The 24,137-nt window shown below is 34.6% G+C and overlaps 1 protein-coding gene across 1 annotated transcript; it reads right to left on the reverse strand.

The window, feature by feature from the left end:
- Positions 1-90: 90 nt before the first annotated feature.
- LOC132743678 (histone deacetylase 3-like) lies at positions 91-23,201 on the reverse strand. Its single transcript, XM_060732234.1, has 12 exons — positions 23,038-23,201; positions 16,001-16,226; positions 15,395-15,476; positions 12,984-13,096; positions 11,918-12,051; positions 11,253-11,333; positions 10,190-10,263; positions 9,349-9,413; positions 8,229-8,377; positions 6,791-6,870; positions 3,813-3,973; positions 91-966 (listed from the first exon to the last, which is right to left on the reverse strand). The coding sequence occupies exons 1-12, from the start codon at positions 23,096-23,098 to the stop codon at positions 891-893; spliced, it is 1,302 nt and encodes a 433-aa protein (XP_060588217.1). The 5' UTR covers positions 23,099-23,201; the 3' UTR covers positions 91-890.
- Between the last annotated feature and the right edge of the window lie 936 nt (positions 23,202-24,137).

Here is a 24,137-nt window from a genome sequence, read left to right on the forward strand (position 1 = left end):
GAGTTCCTATATAATAAACAAAAATTCATGAAACAAGTATACGAAATTGTTATAAATTGAGTCTCTTACAAGCCACATTAAAACATTTTTGTCAGACAAGTTATTTTTTTTTAAATGATATGACAGCAAGGGTGAGATCCTATATCTGACTACAACACACTGAAATCAATATAGAAAAATAAACTTGCTTTGATGTTCTATGTATGCTTTTGAACAAAGTTTTTCATATGAAATGTATAAGTGAAAATGATGTCATGATTATGTAATATTCCATATAAAGAAATATATTATGTTTTTAAGTAATGCCATGTGACATCAGAATGTCCTGAACACGATCTTGGCTACAAATTGTTACCAAGAAACTAATAACACCACTGTACACATCAAAATCAATTCAGACTTATCAAACAAAGTCAAATTGGCTCAATTATTGGTCGATATAAAATCTGTGTGTCTGCAATCAACCAGTCAGATGCAGGAGACTGGGACTGGTTCCCTGTCTCAACTATTAAAGATATCCTTACAAATCTCCTTAACAGTGCACCAGACTGCATCACATTCTTTAACACTACAAGTTTTTCACAACATCTGTATCTTGAATGAATATATCCTTTAAATAATTACACTTTATAATAAGTTTCCAAGAATTTAACACAATACAAATATCGCTTCTGTGCTAAAATATGCAACATTGATACAGTTTTGTGTAACACTTTGTTCATCTTTTCAATGACTATTTCTATTCCAAACCAGTACAGTGTATCAATAAAATATGCAATCCATCCTGTTGACTCTTCAGCTGAGTTGTTTATTGTACTAGTATAGTATATACACATATATACTAGTGCCTTCAAAGTCCATGAGAGATTCTCTTCTAGTTAGTAATGTGGTCATACCTCTATAAAACCATCATTTTCTTTATCATTGTCCTTATCACCATCATAATATTCATTGTTGGCTTCAATTCTAGAATGAAAAACATATAGAAAATGTAACAAATTTAAAATACTTTAAGGTGAACCTGCAAAACACAGGTCTATAAACCCAGGAATTTTGCACTTCAGTTCTCGGCACAGCATGTTTTTTTAGCTCACCTGTCACAAAGTGACAGGGTGAGCTTTTGTGATCGCTTTTCGTCCGGCGTCCGTCGTCCGTCTGTAAACTTTTGCTTTAAATGACATCTCCTCATAAACCACTGAGCCAATTTCATCCAAACTTCACAGGAATGTTCCTTTGGTGGTCACCTTTAAAAATTGTTCAAAGAATTTAATTCCATGCAGAACTCTGGTTGCCATGGCAACCGAAAGAAAAATCTTTAAATATCTTCTTTTAAACAACCCGAAGAGCTAGAGCTTAGATATTTGGCATGAAACATCTTCTAGTGAGTGTCTACCAAGTTTGTTCAAATAAAAGCCCTGGGGTCAAAATTGGCCCCGCCCCAGGGGGTCATTGATTTTCCCTATATGCATATAGTAAAAACTTAAAAAATCTTCTTTTAAAGAACCCAAAGACCTAGAGCTAAGATATTAAGCATGAAACATCTTCTAGTGAGTGTCTACCAAGTTTGTTCAAATTAAAGCCCTGGGGTCAAAATTGGCCCCGTCCCGGGGGGTCATTGATTTTCCCTATATGCATATAGTAAAAACTTAAAAAATCTTCTTTTAAAGAACCATAAGAGCTAGAGCTTAGATATTTGGCATGAAACATCTTCTAGTGAATGTCTACCAAGTTTGTTCAAATAAAAGCCCTGGGGTCAAAATTGACCCTGCCCCAGGGGGTCATAGATTTTCCCTATATGCATATAGTAAAAACTTAAAAAAATCTTCTTTTAAAGAACCCAAAGAGCTAGAGCTAAGATTTTTAGCATGAAACATCTTCTAATGAGTGTCTACCAAGTTTGTTCAAATAAAAGCCCTGGGGTCAAAATTGGCCCCGCCCCAGGGGGTCATTGATTTTCCCTATATGCATATAGTAAAAACTTAAAAAATCTTCTTTTTAAGAACTCAAAGAGCTAGAGCTAAGATATTTAGCATGAAACATGTTCTAATGGGTGTCTACCAAGTATGTTCAAATAAAAGCCCTGGGGTCAAAACTGGCCCCGCCTGGGGGGGTCATTGATTTTCCTTATATGTGTATAGCAAAAACTTAAAAATCTTCTTTGAAAAAACCCAAATAGCTAGAGTTTAGATATTAAGCATGAAACATCTTTAAGTAAATATCTACAAAGTTTGTTCAAATAAAAGCCTGGGGGTCAAAACTGGCCCTGCCCCAGAGGTGTCATTGTTTTTCACTATATGTGTATAGTAAAAACTTAAAAAATCTTCTTTTAAAAAAACCAATGAGCTAGAACTTAGATGTTTAGCATGAAACATCTTCTTATGGGTGTCAACCAAGTCTGTTCAAATAAACAAATAAAAGCCCTTGGGTAAAAATTGGCCCGGGGGTGTGGGGGGGGCCTATATACAGGTGAGCGACCTCAGGGCCATCATGGCCCTCTTGTTTTTATTTTCTGTAGGTTTAATTGACAACAACATGCCTTCTCAAACATTCTCCTCTGTTTCAACTTATTTAAAAGAAGTTGGTAATTACTAATGAAACAAGCAGACTATCTGAATTAACAAAAACTTAAGCGGCATTTCAATATTTAGCTCTGGATAAATTTTTTTCAAGTTACAAAGGGCCATAATTCAATAACACAATTACAGACCTAGAGATTATAAGAGCTATTTGTCTAAAGAACTGACTGAACTGTCATTACAAAACCTGGCTCTATAATGTTGGCTGACAAACTTTTCATTTTCAACTTGATTTCCCCAAAGTTGATATTGGACAGTCCCAAAACATAGAAGCTGGACAAGTCCATTTTATCAATTCAACGGTTAAATAAACCGAAATTTTTTTCTCACTACTATAGCGGAACTTTCTCAGAGTGATATACAGTCAAACGTGTATTAAGCGACCGCGCAAGGGAAACACCCAAAACGGTCGCTTAATGAAACGGTCTCTTAAGACAGTCAGCATGATATAAAAGTCAAAATTTATAAATGACATCTTTCTTATGCGGTGGGAATGTTTTTCCACTTCGTTTTATATACGTTTGAATAATAAATACGCTCCGATAATCTAAATGGATGCAAATGTAAAAAATAACTTTCTGATATTTATTGACAAAAACAGTTTTGATCCATTATGTACATGTTTGACATTTTTCCAGAATTTTTTAACTTCTCCGTTGTTTTTCCTTGATTCCAACACGAAAACCCTATTAGTGAAGATGTTTTCTGTTGTGCATTTTTTCATTTGAAATAAACAAACTACATCTAATTGTTACGATTAATTTAATTGCTGATCAAGTTCAAGGTCAATTCAATGCAGTCTAAATGTCAACAAGCGAAGCGTATACACCATCTCAGTAGGGGCGGAGCGTTGCATTGTTTATCCGATATTACTGGATAATACACGTCACGCGTATACTTAACTTCATTTGCATACGCTTAAACGGTTTGGGAAATAGAGTTTTTTAGACGTTTATTTGTTGTGTTTTGATTGTTGACACTTGACATTACGAGGTGGCGTTCTCTAAAAACTCAATCACTTGACAGGTAAAAGTGGTCGTTTAATGAAAAGATTTATCTCAATTAGGTGGCTAATTAGCGGTCGCTGGTCGCGTTGAGCAAAAGTCGCTAAATAAATTAAAGATATAGAGAGAAAATGATCGGGGGGAATTTAAAGTGGTCGTTTAAGACTAAAGTCGCTTAATACACGTGGTCGCATGGGCAAGTTAGACTGTATATGATTTTATATGAATGTACCTTTTATCAACGTCTGCTTGACTGTTGGTGATATCAGGATTTGGCTCCTCTGTGTTTTCCAGTGATAGGAGATCTGGTGGTATGTCCTGCATTTCTACACTAGGCGAGCATGCCAGCTGCTTTAAATTCTCACTGACCATCTGTTTTAGACCGTCTATGTACTACATTAAAGAAAAAATACAAACTAGTACTGGCACTGTTTAAGTAATTGGGCATTCATCTACATTCTGCAATGACTGGAGGACATATAATTTAAAAACAAGATATGTTTGTAAAACATGTTTGCCCCCTATCGGCAGCCAATTAGTCATGTGATCAGGTTTTTATACATGACTTCTGACCCAGTGAACAAACAATTAATAAGGGTTATCTTGTATCTACTGGTCATGACAAGGTAATAATTATTGTGACCCCATAGGTTGTGTGCAGCAATTTAAGTTATTACAAATCTTACCAAATAATATATGCATAAATTCTATGAATCATGTAGGCCTCATTAATGACAGCCAAGTTGTTATATTACATAAGACCTTCAAATGTGTATACCAAAAGCATTTTTAGCTTCATATAAAAATATCAACCAAGGCAACTTGAGTTGTTAAGTTATTGGTCAGAATGCGTCATTAAGTACAAGGTCAATATGACATTGACCCCTTGACTCCAAAATCAATAGGGGTCATCTACTGGTCATGACCAATCATCATACCAAGTTTGAAGTTCCTAGGCCTAAGCGTTCTTTAGTTATTTATCGGAAACTGTTTTTTTTTTACCTACAAGGTCAATGTGACCTTGACCTTTGACCGCTTGACCCCAAAATCAATAGGGGTCATCTGCTGGTCATGACCAATCACAATACCAAGTTTGAAGTTCCTAGGCCTAAGTGTTCTTTAGTTATTGATCGGAAACCGTTTTTACCTACAAGGTCAATGTGACCTTGACCTTTGACCCCTTGACCCCAAAATCAATAGGGGTCATCTGCTGGTCATGACCAATCACCATACCAAGTTTGAAGTTCCTAGGCCTAAGGTTCTTTACTTATTGATCAGAAACCGTTTTTACCTACATGGTCAATGTGACCTTGACCTTTGACCCCTTGACCCCAAAATCATTAGGGGTCATCTGCTGGTCATGACCAATCACCATACCAAGTTTGAAGTTCCTAGGCCTAAGGGTTCTTTAGTTATTGATCGGAAACCGTTTTTACCTACAAGGTCAATGTGACCTTGACCTTTGACCCCAAAATCAATAGGGGTCATCTGCTGGTCATGACCAATCACCATACTAAGTTTGAAGTTCCTAGGCCTAAGCGTTCTTTAGTTATTGATCGGAAACCGTTTTTACCTACAAGGTCAATGTGACCTTGACCTTTGACCCCAAAATCAATAGGGGTCATCTGCTGGTCATAACCAATCACCATACCAAGTTTGAAAATCTTAGGCCTAAGGGTTCTTTAGTTATTGATGGGAAACCGTTTTTACCTACAAGGTCAATGTGACCTTAACCTTTGACCCCTTGACCCAAAGGGTCATCTGCTGGTCATGACCAATCACCATACCAAGTTTGAAGGTCCTAGGCCTAAGCGTTCTTTAGTTATTGATCGGAAACCGTTTTTACCTACAAGGTCAATGTGACCTTGACCTTTGACCCCTTGATCCCAAAATCAATAGGGGTCATCTACTGGTCATGACCAATCATCATACCAAGTTTGAAGTTCCTAGGCCTAAGCGTTCTTTAGTTATTTATCGGAAACTGTTTTTTTTTTACCTACAAGGTCAATGTGACCTTGACCTTTGACCGCTTGACCCCAAAATCAATAGGGGTCATCTGCTGGTCATGACCAATCACAATACCAAGTTTGAAGTTCCTAGGCCTAAGTGTTCTTTAGTTATTGATCGGAAACCGTTTTTACCTACAAGGTCAATGTGACCTTGACCTTTGACCCCTTGACCCCAAAATCAATAGGGGTCATCTGCTGGTCATGACCAATCACCATACCAAGTTTGAAGTTCCTAGGCCTAAGGGTTCTTTACTTATTGATCAGAAACCGTTTTTACCTACATGGTCAATGTGACCTTGACCTTTGACCCCTTGACCCCAAAATCATTAGGGGTCATCTGCTGGTCATGACCAATCACCATACCAAGTTTGAAGTTCCTAGGCCTAAGGGTTCTTTAGTTATTGATCGGAAACCGTTTTTACCTACAAGGTCAATGTGACCTTGACCTTTGACCCCAAAATCAATAGGGGTCATCTGCTGGTCATAACCAATCACCATACCAAGTTTGAAAATCTTAGGCCTAAGGGTTCTTTAGTTATTGATGGGAAACCGTTTTTACCTACAAGGTCAATGTGACCTTGACCTTTGACCCCTTGACCCAAAGGGTCATCTGCTGGTCATGACCAATCACCATACCAAGTTTGAAGTTCCTAGGCCTAAGCGTTCTTTAGTTATTGATCGGAAACCGTTTTTACCTACAAGGTCAATGTGACCTTGACCTTTGACCCCTTGATCCCAAAATCAATAGGGGTCATCTACTGGTCATGACCAATCACCATACCAAGTTTGAAGTTCCTAGGCCTAAGGGTTCTTTAGTTATCACTCGGAAACCATTTAGTCTACGGACCGACGGACCGACAAATGCAAAGCAATATACCCCCTCTTCTGCGAAGTGGGGGCATAATAACTGATTTTATAGTATTGTGTAAAAGCAACTACTAAAGCGTCACAAAGATGTATCCATCTTTACATGTTGAGAATTATCGTTTACTTCCAAAAGCCATCAATCTGTTCTCTTTTCATCAAAAGCTATCAATCTGTTAACTAATTATCAAAAGCCATCAGTCTGTTCACTTTTCATCAAAAGCCACTATTCTTCATCAAAAGTCATCAATATGTTTACATAATGAACAACTATTAATGTAAATGACAAAAAAACTTGTGCCACTACAAGCAAAGAAGGAATGTCAAGTAAACCTACTGTTTTTGTGTTCTGATTGTCCTGTTTTGTTGATATATCAGGATGTAGAGTAAAGTCTGGAGCAAAATATTCAAGGTACTCTGAGAAAAGATAAATAAAACAATTTATTACTACAATTGTTTCGGTGTTTTTAAATATGAAGATTTCTAATGACTAATAAAATCGCATACCGGTAATTAAAGCATAAACATTTTTGTACACAACGAACATAATCAGGAAATTTGAAGTTTTAATCCAATACTGTAACCCAACGAATATTCGCGACCAATTAATATTCGCGGATGGCCACGATGCGTGAATATTTGTTTGCGCGAATAAGTCCGCACAATTTCGCGAATAAATTGGAGAGAAATTTTTATTTTGGACGTTGTTCATGCCAGGCTACTTGACCGGATATATTCAAATTTTACGGGCACCTGTTAGAAAGTGATGTATTGTTATGAATATTGCCATATAGCAATAAAAACACAAACTAAGTAAACTACTACTATTTTATAAATATCAAAAGAACTCTATGTCAATATTGCAAATATAAAATTTTATATAACATTTTAATACAGTTTATGAAATATTAGTAGGCCTATTGTCAATCACGTTCCGTGATCACAATTCACTTACCAATACAATATAAGGCTAGCGTATTGTTAATCCCATTTAAGACACCAATAATGACCTCAATTATTGAAGATTAATAGTCGGCTAATGGATTTTACGGCCCAATCGGACTTTCCAATCCGCGAATATTTTTTTTCGGAAATCAAGAAAACGCGGAAATTAATATTCGCGAATATGTCCGACCTGGGCAAAACGCGAAAAATTTGTATTCGCGAATATAAATTGGGTTACAGTATCAATCTGAGATATTATGTTTACCAATTACTTCTTCAAAATATATTAAGAAACTGCATTCTATTGTAGAAGTAGAAATGTGTTCATAGGACATTTATGGATGGACAGCTTGACAGTGTTCTGGGCAAACAAAGGTCAATTTATATCCCTGCCCACCCCCTTAAGACAGGAATAAAATTATCAACAATAGCATATCCCCAATTAAATTAAGGGAGCTTAGTTACTTATCATGTATCCTTCTAGAGATTTCCCTTTAATATTTACCTAATATGTAAAACAACCAGTCATTCAACTTGTTGCATGTTGCAACCTTAAATGAACAATATTTGCCATATCTATAGAGCCAAATCAGTTTGCTTACCTTTCCAGTCTGACCTGAATCAGTACTATTGGCAATGAAACTTTAACTCTTCATCTTCATATCCCCATGATTATTACTGTACATATACAAGTCCATTAAAAAATCACAGGTAAAGTATCAAACTAAAGTTTGTAGTTTATCTTATAGAGAGAACTTGAACAATTTTAATAGCTTGCCATTGCTATGAGCATTTAATTATAAACAAAGACGGAACAAACTTCACATTACCATTATAAGGTATCTCATTACTGATTTCCTCATTTAGTATAACCCCTGTCTCATACGTCCAGCATCTAGCAACATTCCTCTTTGTGTACCCACCACCTCCAAGCACCAACAATGGTAGACCATATTCCTTCACAACTTTTACGCACTCTCTAAAATAATCAAAGAATTTACTGACATTTAAATTATTCTTAGCCAATATGGTCATGATGGTCCTATAACACACAACATTGCATGAAATAGGTCAATGGGTCAAGTTCAAGTTCATTCAAGCTCAACTTTGATTTAATACATATAAGTGGACTAGCAGTCTAAGTTTATGTATTGAAGCTTTTATATTTAAAACAAGCTCACTTAGAAATCATCTGACGATAATAGATGATAAAATTTCAATCTACTTTTAAGTTCCAAATTTGCAAGCCATAGCTTGAAAAATACAAAAGGATGTCACTGACAAAGTCGACAGTTATCTTTAGTACAAACTTAAACTTGTGTAAACTTATGTAAAACTTGTGTTACGGCCTTATCCAAGGACTATACTTGGAATAATCTTTGCAGCTGATCACTTGATGATATTACTAAATATCAAAGAGGTAAGCCTGTTGGAAAAGAAGATATTTTAAGATTTCATTTTTTTTATTCAATTCTAGCTTCTGTAATCTAAATATATTCATTTAACAGAACAAGTTAAATAACTTTTGTAGAACTTTATGCATGAATCAGCACAGGCAATTTTCAACAGAACTTTTAAATTGCTATTCTACACACAATTGTAAACCTTTTTAGGGGGTTTGGTTTTACGTCACACCAACACAGTATAGGTCATATGGCAACTTTCAAGCTTTTCTGCTTGAGGAAGACCTCACATACCCCATTGTGCATTATTTCAGGCACAAACAGGGACCTGAGTAGAACAACCAACATTCTGTAAGCTAGCTGGATAATTTTCTCTCATGAAAAATTTCCAAGACACTGGCGTGACTTGAACATACAGCGGTGAGAGGCAATAGGTTTGATGTCAACAACCTTTTGTGAACTAAAAAGAAGATTGATTTGAAAAGATAACATTGTACATATACTTACCAACGAGCTTTTATACTAAGATTAAAGCACATGTACTTACCCATGTCCTTTTATACTAAGATTAAAGCAGCCTAGTCTGTCACTGCCTAAAGAATCTGCACCACACTGAAATATTGCAAGTATTGAATAAGTGGTTACCATTTTATCCTTTTAATCTTTACAGCTTATATTCTTTCTGTGAATCTGCTATACTCAATATAAACAGAAACATCGGAAGCACATCTCAATTCAAGTGACACCTGGTTCAATTATAACTTTAAACAGAAGATAACAATAGGGCAATCAAAGCCCTATATGGCTTACCTGAAATACATGGCTTATTTGGGTGGGGCTGATTTTAATCTCTGGACCATTGTTCATAAAATTTTAGTAGATATCCACTTGGCAATGCCACTTGAAGAAATATGTATCCCTATATAAGTCTATGTGCAGTAAGTGACCCCTAATGCAGGGCAAATTTCCACCCTAACAGTATGATTTGTTGAACTTTTTTTAATGGTTTACTAAATATCTAAGATTAAAAGCATTGCAGTTTCTGGAAAAAAAAAGTTTCTAAGCTCCTGTGAAGATTGGTCAAAATCCACTATGTGCTTTGGACATCATGCTATCACAAAATCATGTGTTCAGGTGAACAAAAAAAAAACAAATAGTCCCTTCATATTGTCGTCTTTTCATAAACTGTTTCACAATACCACTCTTCAAAAAACTTGCTTGTACACTTCAGTTATCAAAGTATCTACTCTATTTTTTTTGCAACTACATGTACCTCTACACCTATTTTCTCTATTCAAAAGGACTAGTCCTAACTGTCAATTATCAAACATGAAATCAATTCTTTACAATGTTAAATAATAAGCTATTTCTGGATATTTATTTTTCACCTGAAGCACTATAACTGTGGGTCTGTAGAATTCTATAACTTGCTGTATTGTTGGCTTGAACACATTCATGTACACTGTAACAAAACAAAACAAAGTTTGCTTCAGTGTAAGCAACAACCTTATGTTATCTTTTTATAATTTACATGTATTACTAAATAGTATTTGCATTTATCATGAATTTTAAAACAATCAGTCTAAATTATTAGGAAATGTTTAGACTAAATAAAGTAAAGGAACATTTTTGCAGTTCAGAGGAAATTTATCTATTTTTGTTTTCTTGTTGGTTTTTACTTTCCACTAACACGGTTATAACTGGTGGAAGAAGACCTCAGGTGCCCTTCCATGCATTATTTCAGTCACAAACAGGCACCTTAGTAAAACCACTGACGTTCTATAAGCTAGCTGAATAGCTTCATCACAGGAAAGAATTCAAAGTCTCTCTTGGGACCCAAACCCACAGTGGTGAGGGGTTAGTGGTTTAGTAGTTAGTAGTTAGTGTAAATAATAGAAGTACATAGTATATAATCCCTGTATGGATCAGTAGACAGCAAGTACAGTAACCTAGGATTTAATAACTGGGTAAACAATTCCTGTAAGTATGTGCTGTAAGTAAACTATTCTTGGCTCTGTCTTAAAGCATGATTTTCATTGGTCAATTTTACATTTTGTGCTGAAATCTGACCAATCAAAAACCCGACAGATCTGAGTCTGAGTTAAGTATATAGCTTTACAGCCTCAAACCCAGTTCTTTTTAACTTTCACTAGAAGTGAATAAGGAAATATATACTCATACATAAGGATAACAAGGAAATTGTCACAAAATGGACTCAATGCTTTTGTTTAAACCTATAAATAGAATTCATGCCAAAGTTAAAATTCATTAACTTGTCGTGCTAAACTACTTATACACTTCACAATCAATGACAGGTTTGAAACAATTTTCTATCATTAACTATTCTCATCATCATTATCTACAATACTTCTCTTTTCACTATGTATAACAAATACTTGAAATAAAGAGAATGTGTATAAATGTAATCAATGATAACAGATAGAATCTTACTCTGGTCATCCATGCCTTCTCTCAGTGGTACATTTAATGAATAATATCTCCCACATTCTGCTCCCAGCTCAAACATATCCCCTGAAATAAAGTAGCACCGTATCTCTATATTTCTGCTTGAATTATCACACATATTATACAATATAATAAATAACAACCATTTTAATTACCTATCTGGTACATTGTATTTCTTCTATGGCTTTAATTTTATGTTTTGTTTTCTTTCTAGCTAAATTTTGTCTAGTTCAATTTTTTTTTTTATTTTTACAAAAATATGTTAAAATGTCAAAAAAACTTCTATATCTTAAAAACTTTTTAAGTGATAAGAGTTTTTTTGTTAGACTGAGTACACACTTGTGAAGTTTCAAATGCACTCTTTGTGTGGTTAAGAAAATAAAACTTACAAGCACAATCTTCTCCAGGAATTTTAAGTGTCCACAAATGGGAAACAATTCAGTAAATATCAAAGTTAGAGTTATGATCCTTTGACAGTGTCCTAATTGATGATCATGAAGACATGTTTTTTAGTTTCAAGAGAGTGCCTTTGGCTGTTAACTAAATGTAAAGTTGCATGCAAAACATTGACTAGGTGTTACACGAACACTGATGCCAGTGTGAGTAGGATAGTCCCATAATAACTTAAAAGTCAAGCTAATGACAATTACCTGTCCCAGGGAAGAAGTAGTTGCCATATTTATGGAAAGAGACAGTCATTACTCTGTCAGTGAGATAAAATGCCTCCTGTACACCATCACCATGGTGAATATCTATGTCAATATACAGAACACGCGGGTGATATCTAAAAAGTAATAATAACAATTTTCATACAACAAAATTCAATTCCTACTTCATCATATACAAATCAATAAATTGTTACTAGTATAAACAATCAAAATTGATACACCTCAACTAGACTAACAAAACAACCAATTTTGATGTTTGACATTTAAAAACAGAAAATGTGTAAGAGGCTGGATCGCTCAGTCCGTACCTCAGCAGAACGGAATTTTGAGGGTCCCAGGTAAGAGTCCCAATCAGGCTACACATTTTTCAAACCTTGTGATAATGATATATATTGAATGACTTACATGTATGAGAAAATATATATAATTACATATAATATATAATTTATGTAATAAAATACAGCAAAGGCATATGAGTGAAGAACAAAAGTAATGATAATGTTCAAATAAGTTAAGACTGGGTGTAATTTTATTAAACATGAAATTCATATTTCAGTATTTAAGTCCTCTGCTGTCACACCTGAATATAGCACATGACCATCTGAATGATTCCTATCATTTTGGAAACCATTAAGCATTTGTACTTACAAATTTTGTAAAATAGCTTAATATTTTCTCTTTCAAGGTTGTTAACCTATACTTTTTAAGTACATTGTAGTCATGGGTAAACAAGCTAGAAATATGTTCATAGGACAGAAGTGCTCCCACATTCCACAGTTTTGACAGGTTTGAAGGGTCCATCCACCCTTCAGGCACTGAGAGTACGGACCCCAGACATGTCATCAATCATGTCCTTAAAAAGTATTAAGTTGCCAAATGATGACCTATTAATTATGAATCCAGTAATTCACTGAATGCGACCAAATATATGTTATTTTTTTACCAGTATTTTTGTTTGATATACAATGAACATGTATATACATGTTACGTACATCATACAATTCAAGTGAACTTTCAAAACAAAATAGTTTTTAGTAACTGTACTTACTTTAGTAACTCTAGTATACCAATAACTATATCATTAACATAACAAAATCCTGACGCTTCAAATTTTTTGGCATGATGTAAACCTCCAGACCAGTTCACTGCTATATCACAGTCCTGTCAAAAATTACAAAATCAACAGTCACCAATATAGACCTACATTTTTAAACATACATTTTTATAGTTCAATTCTATTTTTTCAAATGTTAATAAACTCTTATCCAACAGTGTTAGGTAAATGAGGTAGAAGTCAAAATGACCATTCAAATTAACGATTAATTAATTGACAACTGAAGTCAAATCTTTGATATTAAAAGTTATAGTTGCTATAATATAAAAAAGCTTCTACCTGCATGACCTTGACCTTCTTCATAATACTCTTAAAAAAATCATTTGTCACATGGATATTAATTCCATGTCCCTACTACTACTGAAATGTTTTTATGTGACCACCCAGACATGATTCAAGTGTATAAAGTTAACAAGAGGGCCATGATGGCCCTGATGTCGCTCACCTGTATATAGGCCCCCAGAGCGGGGCCAGTTTAAACCCCAGGGCTTTTATTTGAACAAACTTGGTAGACACTGATTAAAAGATGTTTCATGCTAAACATCTAAGGTCTAGCTCGTTGAGTTTTAAAAAAAAAAGATTTTTTAAGTTTTTACTATACACACATAGTTAAAAGCAATGACACCCCCGGGGCGGGGCCAGTTTTGACCCAAGGGCTTTTATTTGAACAACTTTGAAGACACTTACTTAAAGATGTTTCTTGCTTAATATCTAAACTCTAGCTATTTGGGTTTTTTTAAAGAAGATTTTTCTAAGCTTTTGCTATACATATAAATAAAATCAATGACCCCCAGGGTGGGGCCAATTTTGACCCAAGGGCTTTTATTTGAACAAACTTTGTAGACACTGATTAGAAGATGTTTCATGCTTAGTATCTAAACTCTAGCTATTTGGGTTTTTCAAAGAAGAATTTTTTTTAAAGTTTTTGCACATTTACACATATAAGGAAAATCAATGACCCCCGGGACAGGGCCAATTTTGACCCCAGGGCTCTTATTTGAACAAATTTGGTAGACACCCATTAGAAGATGTTTCAAGCTAAATATCTTAGCTGTAGCTCTTTGGGTTCTTTAAAAGAAGAATTATAAGTTTTTACTATATGCATATAGGGAAAATCAATGACCCCCTGGGGTGGGGCCAATTTTGACCCAGGGCTTTTATTTGAACAAACTTGATAGACACGTATTAGAAGATATCTTAGCTCTAGCTCTTTGGGTTCTTTAAAAGAAGATTTTTTAAGTTTTTACTATATGCATATAGGGAAAATCAATGACCCCCAGGGGCGGGGCCAATTTTGACCCCAGGGCTTTTATTTGAACAAACTTGGTAGACACCCATTAGAAGATGTTTCATGCTAAATATCTTAGCTCTAGCTCTTTAGGTTCTTTATAAGAAGATTTTATAAGTTTTTACTATATGCATATAGAGAAAATCAATGACCCCTGGGGCTGTGCCAATTTTGACCCCAGGGCTTTTATTTGAACAAACTTGGTAGACACCCATTAGAAGATGTTTCATGCTAAATATCTTAGCTCTAGCTCTTTGGGTTCTTTAAAAGAAGATTTTATAAGTTTTTACTATATGCATATAGGGAAAATCAATGACCCCCTGGGGCGGGGCCAATTTTGACCCCAGGGCTTTTATTTGAACAAACTTGATAGACACTCATTAGAAGATGTTTCATGCTAAATATCTTAGCTCTAGCTCTTTGGGTTCTTTAAAAGAAGATTTTTTAAGTTTTTACTATATGCATATAGGGAAAATCAATGACCCCCTGGGGCGGGGCCAATTTTGACCCCAGGGCTTTTATTTGAACAAACTTGATAGACACTCACTAGAAGATGTTTCATGCCAAATATCTAAGCTCTACCTCTTTGGGTTTTTTAAAAGAAGATATTTTAAGTTTTTTCTATCGGTTGCCATGGCAACCAGAGTTCTGCATGGAATTAAATTCTTTGAACAATTTTTAAAGGTGACCACCAAAGGAACATTCATGTGAAGTTTGGATGAAATTGGCTCAGCGGTTTATGAGGAGATGTCATTTAAAGTAAAAGTTTACGGATGCCGGACGGACGCCGGACGAAAAGCGATCACAAAAGCTCACTCTGTCACTTTGTGACAGGTGAGCTAAAAAGCAACTAGCAATGGGCCCTTAAGACATGTTTGCCCCAAAATTCTACTTTTTTTCCAGTCTAACGATAGACTGAGTGTGTCAGACAGACAAACAAACATGTACAAAGGTTAATCTGTATCCCCTAGATCTACCTACCCCCCTTTAATAAGGGCATAAACATGCACATCAAATAGCTTATAGAACAATTAAAGTACCTGGTTTTGGGACTTACATTATTATTTAATTTGACAGCTCCTTCTAGTGTGGCTCCAGTATACATTGAACAAAAGTCATATATCCCATCAAAAACTGGGCTGAAAATACAGTCATGAAATGAACATTTAAAGTAAAACAGTGTGTAAAATTAAAATTGCAGAGATTAAAAAGTTGTACATTTTGTTTTCCAAAATTCTTACAGGGCAATGAGCATGAATTTCACCAGCATACAGGCACTATCTTTCACTGAAAATTAAAATTGGTTTTAAGTCACACTGACACGGTAAAGGTCATATGGTGACTTCCCAGCCTTACCGGTGGAGGAAGACCTCTGTTGCCCCTCTGTAAATTAAATCTAACTGGATAACTTCCTGACATGTCAAAAAAACTTAAGTTCCAGATGGGATTCAAACCCACAGCAATCATGAGCAAGTGATTTTAAAGTCAGCAACCTTGACCACTCGGCAACAGATGCCACCTACTTCTTCCCTCCAAGAAAAGGGGAGAGCAGTTTTGAAATGTAGAAAGAAATACTTCTGACATAATTGAAATTCAATACTCATTATGTGTTTAAAAAGTCTGAACTTATTATCATTTAAAGTTAGAAAGCTAAATTTCTTACCAATCATCTCCCACATTGAACATACTGAGCTGCTTAGTAAAGTTCTGTACATTCTGTGGAGACACTCTCATTAGAAAGTCAATGTAATCTTCCGAATGAAATCTACACATGTCATGAACTGAGGCCCTGTATGGACGATACACTTGCATCTTCTTGTGTAGATTATAGTGCATCACTAGACAGTGTGTTAATGCAATCCTCTGTGGCTTCATAGGATGCCCTGGACCTGTAAAAATTCATGTATCACATGTATATATAAGAAGCGCAGTATTGATCACATAATAAAATACAGCAAAAGAGCTATCAAAACCATGGACTCTTTTGGTTATCAGTTTAACACCTACAAAATGTTTTAAATGACTTAATTAATATTATAAGAAGAGTTAATTAAAGGACCATAATAGCCTTTAATGCTCATGTGAATAAAAACTGCAAAGTTATCAGCCCATTAATATTTAGTAACAAAATTGCCTGTGATTTCAACTGATTATGTCAGAGTGTCACATAACCGATTATGAGTTTGCGGCCTGGGATTGAAAACTTATAATCATAATTATATATAGTAACAAAATTGCCTATGATTTCATCTGATTATGTCAGAGACTGAGTGTCACATACATGTAACTGATTGAGTTTGCGGCCTGGGAGTGGGAATGAAGACCTATAATCATAATTGGCCCGCTGAACACGAGACGGAGTATGTGCACATACTAAACAATGACGTCACATTTTATGTCATCAAAACAGCTGGCTGTAAATGTGAATTAGGTTTTAAGCATGATTCGCTTGAATTTATGATGAGAACTTAATCGTATTTTGTACAAACACAGTTTTATTGAAGTTTTAAGAAAAAATACTACAAAAACGTTAAAAATCGTTACATTTGGATACATTTGAAAAGAGTCTTCGTACCGAAACCAAGAGCCTATCATGCCTATGCCTATGGAGAAACAGTGCTGGAGGACGGCGGCACGAAATACCCAAATATATCTATTTATTTTTGTTGGTATAAAATATAGATTATAATGAGAAATAAATAAATATTTATAAAATAAGTTAGCCTGCTATAACTTTCACTCATTCCGTTGTAATGGGCAGTTAAGATGTTGTAAGAAAATAAAGTTGTGACATTTGCTTATCTACTATATACAGGGCTACAGATAACATTTTGTATACACTGGGTAATTACCCCTTGTTTTGTGATCTATTGGGTTTTTTTCTATATTCTTAGAGTTATTTCTGTATTTTTTACCCTACCCTCTCTAACCAATTTAGGTTATAAAGCACGAGCTCATTTATTTTACCCAGCATTTCTGAACTTCATTGTAGATTGTTGTAGGTTTTGTATGTTAATAAAATGATAATAAAAAAGCTACTTACTACTATGCTTTATTGTTTATTGGCCTGAAGATTTCCAAGCTCTAAAAGTTCATCTGCCTGATATAATTTGAACAGTGTTGAACAGTATAAAACAGTTTGATCTGCCTGATCATTCAAAATATGTCAAAAAAAAGAAGAGTTCAGCTGATGTCTTTCAGCACTGAATATTTTTTTTCCTCAGAATTAACAAACTTTTTGTTTCTTAGCTGCCCTAGGCTTTCTTTCAGCAAACAGTCTTGATTTCCTTCTCCTTTTTTGCCTTAGCCAGTAAACTATAGATGATGTGGCATCAAACATCTTAAGACTTGGGCCCAGCATACTTATAATCATGAGAGTGTTTAACTTTTCTGACCCAAGTGAAGCCCTTAACTTACATTTTAACCTATTCTGTGTGCTAAATGATCTTTCACACTCCACACTTGTTGGCTGAAGGCACAATGCTATATCTGCTAATTTTGCCATATTTGGCATCATGTTACCATGTAAAAGAATCACTCTCTTACAAAGTTTGTCAGTTCTGATATCTGAATAACTCCCTTTTACCATTCCCTGGTACCTTGGCCACTCATCCTGGATTTTTTTAGGGTCAATTAAAGGATCTACTTTTCTAATTATCTCTTGGGTTCCTTCAATTAAGTTACCTTCTATAATCTTGACTGACTTTTCATATCCATAGAATGTAGACAATGATTCAACAGCTTCCTTACATTCTTCTTCTGGTAAAGAATTAAATAGAGCAAGTTCAAAAACTTTACTAAAGTCATCAAATAAAGCGCTGTCTTCTTTCCGAAACCTGTCACTAATGTTCTTCTTAAGCCTTTTAATATAGTCAGCCCTGATGTTTTCAAACTCACTGTCCATGTTTACATGAAAAGTTAGTTTCTCTCCTGAAAATAAAACTCCATCATCAGTTTTCTGTATCTCAGACTTCATTGAGGCTAAACACTCTCCATCTACTGTCTGCAATGATGACAGCTTAGAAATTGTTGCATCCATGAGTGGCTTTATTTCACTAAAAAGCACAGCTTTTTTCTGTAGTTTAGAACTAAGTACTGCCAATTCATTATGGACATCAAGGATGAAGGCAGTGGCAAGAGCAACCTTATATGAACTGAAGTATTTCAGGAGTCCTTTGGCAACAGCATTTTTCTCTCCAGCAAATTTTGACAGTATTGTCAATACAGAACCATATGATTGGTACACAGCAAGAACAACATCTCTTAAGCCAAGCCATCGAATAGAATAAGGCCCGTTGATTGTATTATTAGGTTCCTCAAGCAAAGTTTGAATTTTCTTAAGTGTCAATGTTCTTATACTTGACCCACTGATAAACAAGTACAATGAATTAAATTTCTCTCTGAATTTAATCATGAAGTCATTTTTCTTGATGGAATCTGTACATGCCAAATTGATTCTGTGAGCCATACAGTGTGTCTGGATACGGAATGGAGAGTACTTGCTGACCATCTGCTTCCCACCTCCAGTGTGTTTGCCCATCATTACTGCTGCCTCATCTGTAGCCAGCGATGTACAGTTGGCAAGATCTATACCAAACTATTCAAATTCCTGAGCTACACAGTTCATAATTGTATGAGCAGTGCCATTTTCAAGATGAACATTCCCCAGCATTTTAGTATACGGTTCTCCTGCTTTGACATACCTAACACAGATACTTAATCTCTTATCTACTGTCACATCTGTACTTTCATCCAACATAATTGCAAAGACACCAGATGATTTGATATCATTCACCAGTTCTTCACGAAGTACATGAGCAATGGAGTTTTGAATGTCTGTGATTGAGTCCCAGCTCAGATTAGTATATTTCATGTTAAGGCCATTTTTTGTCTGTAATTCTAGCAGAGAATTTATTGCCTTTGATGGAATTTCAGACTTGGCTGCATTATAAATGGTGTTAAACAGTTTCTTGTCCACATCATCAACTAACATTGAAGAATCACTTTCAACTAAAGACTCTGTGCAGATTTTATCCTTCTTCACAAGCAGAAACTGAGTTTTTATGTTCTGCACTCTGAAGATGTCTTGTTTCTGCAGAATACTGGTAGTTAGGGGAACCTTCTGTTGCCCAAACATTTGTCAGGTTCAGTTTCTTTTTCATAGTGGTACACACACTGCATTTTAAAGTAGAGCTGTTCATATCTCTTTTTAACCATGGGTGCTTCCTTTTCCCATTCAAGCATTGTTTTTTCACTAACAGCCCATGCATCATGCCTTTTTTGATTTTACAACATTATTTACAATGTCAAGCAAAATTCCACACATCGCTTCCGACGGATCAAAGACAACCTTATTCACTAGTTCATCTAACATTTGTACCACAATATTTTCTGCTTCTAATGATTTATCTTCAAAATAACTGAACAAAGTGTTACTTTGAATACTCTGGTTTGTACGCTTTTTCCTATTTTCCTACCACGAGCCGCCATGTTGTTTTTAAAACAGAAAGTAGACCCCAAAGATCGAAAAACACCAAAAAGTCAACTGCATATTAGGTGATAAAAAATTGTTAGGCGGTAAACCAGTCCAATGAAAAAAAACAACAACAAACATAAACGTACGGCATTTAGTGTAATTTACGTCATTACCGATACGCATCAGTTCAAGTGTAGTTTGCGTTAATAAGAATTTAATTACGTTTTGTTACGCTTAGTTATTATTTCTATTGCGTTTTTTAACATTTTAATTGAGTAATAACGCAAATACGCACGTTATCTGTAGCCCTGTATATAGGTTCTTTATGAATGTACTTGCAATTTTAAATCAAGATATAATATTTGTTGTCTACACTTATACTTTTAGGGTGTAATTTTGTTGAAATTTCATATCATATACCAGGGCCCTCAATCCAATTTGGGGGAAGCGGGTCGCTACCCTCAGCAGGGGTAATTTTAGTGTATGGGGGGAATTTTCCTCTTTTTTTCATGATCAAATAACAAATAAACTTATTTAAATATCAGCTGTTTTTTTATTTACACGCATACTATTTTTTTAAAAATCCCAAATAGGTTACACTAAACTGTTCAGAAGTGATTGATAAGATTTGAAGAAAAGTTTTTTTAACACCTTACACCATCAGATCTTTATGCTGCTTAGCTTTCTTTATGATTCCCCCCCCCATTGTGAAACACATTCAGACAAATGTCTCCATTTCCACTAATATGAACAATACATGGACCTAAAGTAAATTCTATTCATAAACTACATTTTTAGTGTTCTAACACACCTTTTACTGAGACAAAGCTTCCTTTTCTTGACTTTGTAAAACATTCGTAAAAATCGGCATCGCGAAAATATGTGACAAATGAAAATTTGTTTGTTTTCTGTTTACACATTCCGATGTAAATTATATAAAATTAAATTGATTGTTTATTATAAGATCCTTTTTCATGAGTTATTTAATAAAGTATCATGAAAACAAAACTTACAAGTTTGTAATTTACGGCAAAATTTACCGTGGTTGATGTAACATTTTGAAGACAAAAAAATGATTTCATGAATAAACAATTTGAAATCAAATTGTTGACGGGAATTGTGATTTTTTTCTGCATATTTCTGTTGATATTTTAGCATTTTTACAGGATGAAAGGCCAATATGTGACGGTAGGTTTTGAGGGAAAAAACAAACGGAAACGTGCAGACATGTACTGTACGATATTCCGCTTACAAAATAGACGTCAAATAGATTGATTTTAATTTTCAAAAACAACATTAGTTTTCATTTTTCTCTTTAACACTTTATATGTTTTGAGGGGGAATTTTTACCTCTGTTAGGGGGAAAAAACATACTATTTTGGTGGGGGACTGTGGCCGAATATCAGCCGCAGATTTGGTTGATCGAGGGCCTGTATACAAGTGTCCATGTTATTTTAAAAAAATAGCTTTAATGGAGTACATATACTGTATTTTGGTTGAAAACACAATGATAGGAAAATGTATATTTGGGTATGTTTGATTATATCTTAGTGAAAGTGTATTATATTGTATTTATGATTAAAACAGGGAAAAGAGTCAACTCGACCCTATACCAACTCGGCACGGGTCAACTCGGCCCAATTTACAAATATATATATAACGTATTAACTTTGCTTTGCATGTTGTTAATGTAAATGAATAATAAGAAATATATTATTATTATATAATTATAAATTCTACTTCTGCCGAAATAAAGTATAGTTAGAAAAAAATTGTTATTTATCTGTCTTATATTTATAAACTCTCTCTGTCGAACTACGTAAATAGCCGAGGTATATCGAGTGAAAAAGCAAGAGTTGTTTCCCTTAGTTTCCCTACGCTTGCAAAAAAATGCAAATTTAGTCGTGTTTAAATCGCTAGTTTGGGGCGATTACATGTCCGATTTAAAAATTTGTTACACAAATTAAAAGCTGGTGATCTTAGCTTCCTCTCAGTATACATTTCAACACAATGTTTGACACTGAAGGTATTTAAAATTACGGTTAAACCTACCACGAGTCAGAAATACAGTGAGATACGCAATCGGTTATCTTTACTCGCAATTCTAATGATAAGAAAAGCCGGTCTGCTGCTAGTTCTAAAACTGTCAATCCGTGTTTTATAAATAATTACAATAATAACAATAAGTAATGATAACACAAACCTTTATATTAATTATTAAAAAGTGGGCCTAGTTGACTCGTGCCGAGTTGGAATAGGGCCGAGCTGACCCGGATTCTTAAAACAGCACTTTTTTAGTATAAAACATTTGTTTTTAATATAATTGGGCAATATTTGGGTATATTTAGGCAACATTTGAGTATATTTGGGCAATATTTGTGTATATTTGAGTGTATTTGGGTATTTCGTGCTGCCCCTAGTCCTATAAATATGACGTCGCTTTGAGATATTTTTGCTTCTGGGCAAAGCAACGTCATATCGAAATTGCTCAAAAACCCATAGCATGTTCCGCCAGAAAATCGGGCGGAACGAAAAACAATGAAGACAGCGTGTATTTACATAATTTTTGACCTATTTATGAACAAAACTAAAAAATAAATACCTTTTGTCAAAATAATTAAACTGTCACATCCGAAAAATCATGATTAAATCCTCTCATGTATTTCAATTCCCTTTACAGCTGATAAACAAATGGCGGCCGTAAAGTGCGCGAAATCTGATTGGCTAATTCAAATGCAAGCGTTTAACTGAGTCAGAACAATCTAACGGAATATTTTTCTAACGAAATAATTGCCCATGCACCGTCAGTGTGTTCGAATATATTTTTCCGTTCAAAAATTTGGAATCAATCTGTAAAGCACCTTGCTTAACCAGTATGGCTGATAGACAAAAATAGATTGATGTTTATATTTTATTTTAAATTGATATGTACATCGTTTGAAAGTTTTTGTCTATGATTGAGCATGAAATTGAAAGAAAATATGATAAGCTTTTGAATAAAGCTTGAAAGGCAAGACAATAGACATTTTTGGAATTTTTTATGATGCTATGCGTTTTTGAGCAATAGCTATTAGACGTCAGGCTTGACCGACAAAAACTATAACAAGCCTGTAACGTCTAATATATTGGACTAGTGCTGCCCCTAGAGGAAAGTCATTATCGAACATAAATTTCAAGTGGCAAGATAGATCTTTGCAGATATGAGAAGATTAAAAGAATCGTACCATAGTGGAAATTTCCAACATCTGGATCATATGAATACGCAACGACAGGTGACGACGGCATTCTTGCTTTAAATGTTTGAAAATCAACAGAGTTTTCACAAAAATATCATCGTATTTTTCGCAAAATACTATCTTTGTCTCCTGAAAAGAAGAACTAAATGGATAATAACTTTATCGCGCCGTACCAAAAAGCGCAGTGCCGTACCAAATTGTGTTTCATTCGTGACAAATGTCTATCAAAGGAAAATATTTTTTTTAAAAGTAACCAAACAGAGTTATTGTTCGTTTAACTGCACTTATCGGTTAGCAATTTAGTTTCATTTCACTTAGAGCTCTGCAATGTTTAAAAAAGGAAATCAATTTAGAAATTAAATCAAGGAAAAAAAATTAAATTAGGATAGTTTCAGATTACGTTTTTGCTGTTTAAATACAAAAACTAGGTAAAGGTAGATGATGCGAGAGTTACATTCATTATTTTTTATCACTGCACTGTTTCTAGATGCCATCTGCCAACATTTTTATCTTAAAGTTAATCTCAATCATTTATAGTTTAAGACATGCACCTATTCATACACGTGTAATTACACTTAATTAACTTAAAGCGCGTTTCGTGTCCACTTTATGTGCATCTTAGTACTCACATTTATATAATTACAAGGTAATGGTAGTTAAACAAGTAGAATTTTTTTTAATTGATTGTAACGGACAGCTAGGTTGTTTACATTCATATGCATGTATAGTTTTGTTCCTGATTAAACCAGTTAGCTATTTCACATACATCCATTGACTGTCAATTAAAGTTTATTTTGATCATTTCAGCCAAAGGATCTATCTTGTGTTTTAAGTTCAATAAAGTTCATCCGCCCTTTAAGGCACTGAGAGCACGGGCCGCGGACATGTCACCAATCATGCATGTCCTTAAATGGAATTTAAGTAGGATCTATTTTTACGAGATATTTTTATAAATACAAATGTAATTTGGCTGATTATACGCTTGTTACGTGGAAATTGTATGGTATACGAGGATGATGATGATGATGATGATGATGGTAGTGGTGATGATGATCTGTTAATTACATGTAGTATTAGAAATGTTTTAT

The sequence above is a fragment of the Ruditapes philippinarum genome, unplaced genomic scaffold, assembly GCF_026571515.1.
Source record: "Ruditapes philippinarum isolate M1 unplaced genomic scaffold, ASM2657151v2 ctg8536_1_1_1_1, whole genome shotgun sequence".
NCBI lineage: Eukaryota > Metazoa > Mollusca > Bivalvia > Venerida > Veneridae > Ruditapes > Ruditapes philippinarum.